Below are 7,620 nucleotides of genomic sequence, written 5' to 3'. Positions count from 1 at the left end.
GGAGATGAGCAGTTCAAATTCAGATCAGGATGCAGCACAACTGACCCGATGTTTGCACCAAGACAGACACTTGAGAAGAAGCTAGAGATGAGGACAGAGTCCAACTGGGCATTCCTAGACTTGGAGAAAGCATATGACAAGGTCCCAAAAAAACTCATCTGGCTAGTACTGTGGTGGTTTGAAGTCCCAGAAACATTGGTAGAATTAGTGCAGACTGTACCAAGACCCAGTGACTCAAGTACAAACAGTGTTCAGCCTCAGAGGGTTTTTTCCAGTGGGAGTGCGTGTACACCAAGGCTCAACTCTGAGCCCACTACTGTTCACACTGGTGATGGACTACATTAGTAAACAGGTTGGAGGGAACAGATCAACAAAGCTGCTGTACGCAGATGATGTGGCAGTACAGGCAGACTCTAAACTAGAACTTCAGCAAAGGATAAGAGAATGGAATGCAAACCTGCAGGCACATGGGATGAAACTACGCACAGATAAAGACAATGGTAATGGCAGCAAATAGGGGAAATCAGAAGAAATCGAGATAGAAGGGAAGATAATGGAATAGGCAAACAGCTTCAAGTATCTGGGAGGGGTGGTTGAGGAAAAGTGTAGTCTGAATGAAAAGGTCGAAGCTAGAATCAGAGGGGCTGCAGCCAAGTGGCAGAGTATTAGGTGTAGTCTATGACACAAGAATGCCAAAGAAGCTGAAAGGTAAGGTGTATGAGACAGCAATGTGACCAGTACTACTGTATGGTACAGAGACCTGGCCAGTAAAGGCAGAACAGTTGAAGAAGCTACAGGAGATGGAAATGGTACAGTGACCTGGCCAGTAAAGGCAGAACAGTTGAAGAAGCTACAGGAGATGGAAATGAAGTGCCTGAGAAAGTGGTAGGATGCACACCGTGGGACAGATAAAGAAATGAGGACATAACAGCAGAAGCCAAAGTAGTTCCAATTGCAGAAGAGATCAAAAAGAACAGATTACGGTGGTTTGGGCACATATGCAGAAAAGCAGAACAATCCGGTGAGGAAGATTTGGGACAGACATGAAGAAGGTAAGAGGAAGTGAGGGTGTCCAGCAAAGAGGTGAATGGTTTGAGTGAAAGATCATCTGCGACAGTCAGGCATGAGTGTTGAAGAAGTGTGGTACTGAATCGACAGAGTTGGCGACAGTTGACATGATACCCTCACCCCATGTAGAAATAAAATGGGAAAAGGGACAGACAATGATTGAGATAATATATACATATAAAAAACAGGGAAATATATATATATATATATATATATATATATATATATATATATATAAATAAATAAAAAGAGAGAGAGATAGAGAGAGAGAAATATACACACATATATACATCTATACATAGAAAGAGAGAGAGAGAGAAATATACACACATATATACATCTATACATAGAGAGATTTTGCGTGTATATAATGGGTTCTCTTTAGAAACCCAAAAATCCCACTTACCCGAATACCCAAAAGACAGAGAAGAAAATCCCAACATCCCAGAAGACCGACAAATGATTTAACGGTAAGTAACCACTTGGAAAGCATTCGGACCATTGCCCCTTACCTGCTGTGTAGTGCAATCCTAGGGGCCGATATACTGAGTTGGGGGGTGTGGGGGGGATGAGGGGGGTTTCTGTGCTCGTTTTTAGTGTGTTTGCAGGTTGGGTGATCGGTTACTTACCATTAGTGTTTTGTCTGTGTTCCGGGAGGTTGGTCTTCTGGGATGTTGGGATTTTCGTCTTGGTCTTTTGGGCTTCTGAAAGGGATCGGGATCCGGTTTGGTTCTCATCTGGAGTGCCTTCTGTGCGGAGTCTGCATGTCCCCCCTGTGGTCGCGTGGGTTTCCTCCGACATCCCAAAGACATGCTGTAGGTGGATTGGACACTCTAAATGGAAGGCTGAGCGCCGGGCTGGCAACTCAACACTGTAAAACTCCACTGCCAATCATGAGCGGACAGGTGATCCGCTGTGGCGACCCCTAACCGGGAAAAAGCCAAAAGAAGAAACATGGAGTCGGGGTGTCACTTCTGCAGTGACCATCATCTTGAATCAAGTTTTACACCAGTGGGTGCCTAGCCCTGACGCAGTAAATGTATTTCATTACTTTGTACTGTGAATATGAAATCCATCCATCCAGCATACATACCTAGACACACAAATACACACACAGGTTTATTATCAAAATGTTGAAACAATTTTGAAAGTCAAACTCGAGATGGTAATATCAAAAGACCAAAACTCTGGAAGACCACAATATCAAAACCCCGTACTACTGCAGTCATAGGGACAAGTCCTGCCATGGCTCTTAAAAGGGTGTGAACTTGGGTACAAGCTCATGGGTCCTAAAGGATACAATCTCTTGGAGTTCAACATTATAGTCTTCAGCATTTTGGTCTTTCAATATTAGGGTCTCAGAATTTTGATTTTCAAGATTTTGAGACCAATTCCAAAAGACCCACTCTCAGTGTAGGTTTCTTACTCTGGAATATTACACTGAAAGGAAGTCACTCATATGGAGAGCAGGTCTCCTGGAATCTGTGTCTGCCATGCAAGCCTTTTTATAAATAGACTTTACACCAAAGTGACCGACTTACACAGAGAAAAAGTCGGTCAGAATCTGGGCAGGTTTACATGAGAGCAAATATCTTACACTGACAGCAAGCCTTTTGTAATCTAGCCCCTTGCATTTCAACATTTTCACAGTAAACTATGGCTTAACACAAAAACAAATACCTTAGTCAAAGCCGACAACTGTCTAACACACAGATGTCCCTCTCACCGGGTTAGAAAAAGTCACTGTCAGCTGTCTGTCAGGTGCCAGGATCAGCTACATCACACACACACTCAAGTCTCTTAACAGGAACTGTTATGACTCCACTGTAGTCCATACGGCTGTAAACGACTTGAGACATACCTCCCTGGACTACATGAAGAGACATGACTGAGCACTCCGATTATGTGTCACAGGCAGGTATGTCCCTAGCCTTGAGCAACATACTACCCTCAACTTGAATGACACCACAATATAAACAGAAAATAATTTACTCCAATAGTTGACTTAGTTTCTGCTGTCATTCTACGGAGATCCAGTTTCTGTCAGCCTGGGGTAACATGATCGATAGACCTCAATGCTTTGCCAGAGATGGTCTTCATCTGTCACCCCTTGGATTTAGGCTACTGGCAAAGGCTCTTGCCACCCCCATAGTGCCTTTTTTTTAGGCAATGTCACAAGGGCAAAGTTCCAGATGTAAAAATTTCAACCAAAAAAAAAAAAAAAAAAAAAAAAAAAAAAAAATCAAGGTTATGCTGCTAAACGCTAGGAGTCTTAGAATGAAATTGCACTCACTAGAAGCAGTCCTCACCTTAGAAGATGCTGACATCTGTGCAGTCACGGAGACCTGGTTCAAGGCAGTGGACAGCACCCCAGCCATACCAGGTTACACTTCCTACTACACATTCAGACCACAAATGGAAGGTGTAAAAACTAAAGGAGGCAGTGTATCAATATTCAGTACGATTTTCTGGAGACACTTCAGGTGCAACTTACCATTGATAGGACACCTATTCAAGTCATTGCCAGCTACAGGACCCCCTCCATGAATCCAAGACGCCCACTCTGCCTACTTGGATCTACTGGAATCCATCAAGAAAAATCTGAACACCATGGTTCTGGGTGATTTTAATTATCCATCCATTTACTGGGTAAATTACTCGTGCTCAAACTCACTTACCCAAAGGTTCCTCATGTTCATCAACTCCAACACCTAGACCAGATGGTGGACACTCCCAACTAGGACCGCCAACATCTTGGATCTGGTGCTTACCAATATGGGGGGGGGGGACCACTGTAGCACCCCTGCTGTGAGGTCTTCCATTGTCATATCTGACCACAAATCAGTCTCATTCGAGGTAACTGTCACACTGTACCCGTCCTCCCCCAGCAGCAACTAAACGACTTCTTGTAAAGTCTTCCAAAGCAAACTATGAATCCAAATTAGCATCCTCAACTAAGGCCAATCATAAAGCATTCTTTAGTTAATCCGTAGCCTAAAAGGTAAGACCCAGATATGCTCCAAACTAGTAGTTAAGGATACCACATACATAGAACCTGTCTGCTAGCAGGTTTACTGTTTAACCTTCACTCCCGTCCCCACCACACATACCCATGACATTCCTTCCACCTGACCCCCACCCTGCATATTTTGAGAGCAAGTCGTAAATGCCCCCTCTAATGCCAAAAACACAGCATCTAAGAGACCTGATAGTATCTCAGACTGCGCCCTACATAAGCTCCAACAAGAATTAGAAACACCATTGGGTACTCTTTTTAATCATAGTCTAAGCACTGGCTTTGTCCCACCTGAATAGAAAATGGCCACTTATCTCCTAGCACAAGGGTGGTGCTTCCACTGACCCCGGGAACTATAGATCTATTAGCTTGACTAGCCTGATCTGCAAGGACATGGAGAGAATTAAGATGGACTTTAACAAAGATGCAGGTAATCTCCAAGCACTTGTCCCTACTCAGTTTGGATTTGTCAGAGGGAGATTATGCCAGTTAAACCTGGTGGACTTCCAAGACAAGTCACCAGAGCACTGGACGCGGGGAAAACTGTGCATACAGCCTACATGGACTTGGCCAAGACTTTTGACACTATTCCCCACTCAGGCATCATTGACAAACTCTCCCAGCTAGGTATCAACCCTTATATCATTAGGTGGGTCGCTAACTTACTCACCGATAGAAACCGTACAGTCAAAGTAGGGGAATCCACATTCACAACAGACCTGTAACCAGTGGTGCTCCACAGGGATCAGTTCTGGGACCACTACTGTTTGAGATCTACTTCTCCAAAGTACAAGCAAAAACTACAGGTCTGTGGCTGACAAAGTTTGCTGATGACTGTAAACTGGGAGCAGTCATAGAATCCCCAAACGATGTCAACATACTAGAAGTGGGTCTTATGCAAACAAATGACTGGTGCCAAAGCCACTACCTTAAATTCACTGCAAAAAATGCATTATCATCCCTTTCGGTAACAGCGATGTCCCTGATAACTACCAAATCAACTCCGGGTGAGAGACCTGGGCACACAGGTTGACAACAACTTTACCTTTGATCACCATGTCTCCACAGTGCAAAGAAGGGCATTATATATTGCTCATCTCATAAGTAAGGGCACTGCATCCAGGAAAAAAAAAAAGTTGTAACCTCCCTGTATTCTTCCCTCATCAGGCCAATAATTGAGTACAATGCCCCTTTTGACATGTACCTTTCCAGGCACCTGCAGCAATTGCACAGACCACAAAAGTTCCTCACAATGAGAATTAAAGGTATTCAGCATCTGTCCTATGTGGACTGGCTGAATTACTGTCACTTTACTCCGTTTCATACAGACTACTCGGAAGTGATCTCTGCATTGCATACAAGGCAATCCCTGACTCTGCTTTATTGGAAATGCTGCATATCCGCAAGTCCAACGGCTCACAGGTTACTGGCACTAAAGACCTTAATCTGGTATGTGACATTAATAGAAGCTGCTGGAGAAATAGGTTAGTCTCCCAGAGGTTACCACACTCCCAAATTATGTCAAGCAAAGCACCTCTTTGGCCCTCTTCAAACCCAATCTGGACGGGTAACAGTAAATTCACCTTGGGTGTTCCACCTTTCTCCTGGACAGGGGCAATAGGTGCTGATCGTGGAAACAAGGGCAGAACTTGGCTAGTCTTGTAAGGGTCCTAGAGCCATTAGCCTAGTAACTTCATATGATCCTAAGACAAAAAAGTATACTTCATTCATTGACTGGATGGGAAATAGGAAATTCACCCCAGGGATCACCTCTGTGGCTCTGCTCGACAGTGGCACAGGAAAATAATTTACTTGGGTGGCAAAAGCCAGGGTACCTTTTTGGCTGGGTTTGTACAGGCCCCAGGGCTGATAGCCTAGTACCTACCTATGAACCTAGAACCTACCTATGAACCTACTGTGAATAGCCATGTTTGCATCCTATGCATTCTTCAATTTCTCAACCAATATGAAACTTGTACATGTCCATTGGAATAACTATTGCTTTAAACCACTATTAACTGTGTGGCATATTACATTTGTATACACCCTAAATATCTTCCAGTATAGTTAGAGAAGCAAAGCAAAAAGAGGCCATTGTACTTCTAAAATGCTGTCCTTCGTGCAAGACATTAAAGTAGTGCCTGTCTGCAAAAGAGTTGATGGTAGCCAAGTTGGAAAATAAGCATCCCGTAGCATTTGTTGCTATTTCGCTGGTGTCCTGGTCAGCTTACAATACGAATACAATCTCAGGTTTCCACTGAGAATAGACACGTCTACAGGTACGAATCCACTCAACAGGAAAACTTAATTAAATAAAAATATTTTCACTATATATTCTCTTCTGCCCATTTTGTCACATCTGGTTTCCTATTAGAAAAATAAATGCGACTTCATACGGAGGATTTTTATTTGGTCTTGAAGGCAGCAATGAAGGGCACATTTTTAACCCTACTCCACAAATGACCACATTGTACAATGGTAAATTCTCTTTATTCATTCCGTTCCCCTAACTCCGCATACAAAACAGCAGATGGTACTAGCAACTTATGTCAAGGTAAATCACAGATGCCTGCATTAATTAAACGACTCTCATCACTAAATCCACCTTTAACTATGGGACACCGGTTTTAATTACATACGCACAAGTCGAAACTGTAAGAAGGGCAGGCAAACATAATTACAAAGAGCTGCACACAAAAGTTATTCCACTTCAATAAATGAAAACTTGATTCTAAAACGTCAACATTATTCAGTGTTGCTTTAAAAAAGTTTGACAGAGTGACTCTCCTTACCACAGAGTTACATAGTACAGTATTACAGCAGCTTCTAACAAACGACTGTAATCCTCTGGAAAACATATCCTGACAACAAATTTTCCCAACACACCGCAATTACGCTGATATTCCTCGCCCAATAATGAACTGCACGAATTCCCACACTGCCACTTATATACTTAACAATTTAGTCTGCACAAAGTCACCCGGATAAAATATCGTCCTACCAGAATTAGCCACCGGCTAGCAAACAGTGTATGTAACATAATGGGCCCAAATAGGTATACTAAATAGAAGGACGGAGGTGTGTGGGCGTCTCAATACCAGTACAAACGCATATGCAGAGAGGATAGTTGTCAGATTTCGAATGTTTGTTTCGTAATCTGTATTTCATGTCTTCTTTACGTCAATGTATTAGCTTCACGGCTGACAAAGCTCGTCAGGGCAAAAAGTTAAGTTCTTTCTAAGGTGGGAACTGCTGATTGAGGGCTCGGTGTCTGTTATTCTAATAGTGTATTAGTTCTGGTTTAAGCACTTGGGCTTCAGGCCAGTTATTTTACATTAAGAAGGTTCGTGGTACGCACTCTTGTGGGAGGAGAGACTGGACTCTGCCATTCTGAGCTGGGAATTTCTGGTTAAAGGCTTACAGTTTATTTATTTATTTATTATTTATTTCCAGTTTGATTACCGGGGAAGTCCACTGGGCCAGAACGTACCCATTTTCAGTGGAGGCCCGGGGGAGAAAAGCTCCAAAAGCAAAGC

General features: G+C 43.1%; 1 protein-coding gene across 3 annotated transcripts in view; it reads right to left on the bottom strand.

Annotated features, from left to right (window-relative positions):
- LOC122816976 (ubiquinol-cytochrome-c reductase complex assembly factor 1) overlaps positions 1-7,285 on the bottom strand; it is a 1,543,629-nt gene extending 1,536,344 nt beyond the window's left edge. For 2 of the 3 annotated variants that reach the window (XM_044090087.1, XM_044090089.1), the window contains exon 1: positions 6,877-7,079. In XM_044090087.1, coding sequence (XP_043946022.1) covers positions 6,877-6,942 — 66 coding nt within the window. In that variant the 5' untranslated portion in view covers positions 6,943-7,079. The other variant, XM_044090088.1, reaches the window with a different exon arrangement.
- Positions 7,286-7,620: the final 335 nt, after the last annotated feature.

Source organism: Protopterus annectens, chromosome 12.part0 (genome assembly GCF_019279795.1).
Source record: "Protopterus annectens isolate FY-2018-M chromosome 12.part0, PAN1.0, whole genome shotgun sequence".
In the NCBI taxonomy this organism is placed as follows: domain Eukaryota; kingdom Metazoa; phylum Chordata; order Ceratodontiformes; family Protopteridae; genus Protopterus; species Protopterus annectens.
The sequence above is the reverse complement of the archived record's forward strand: the minus strand, read 5'-3'. Positions and strand labels throughout refer to the sequence as shown.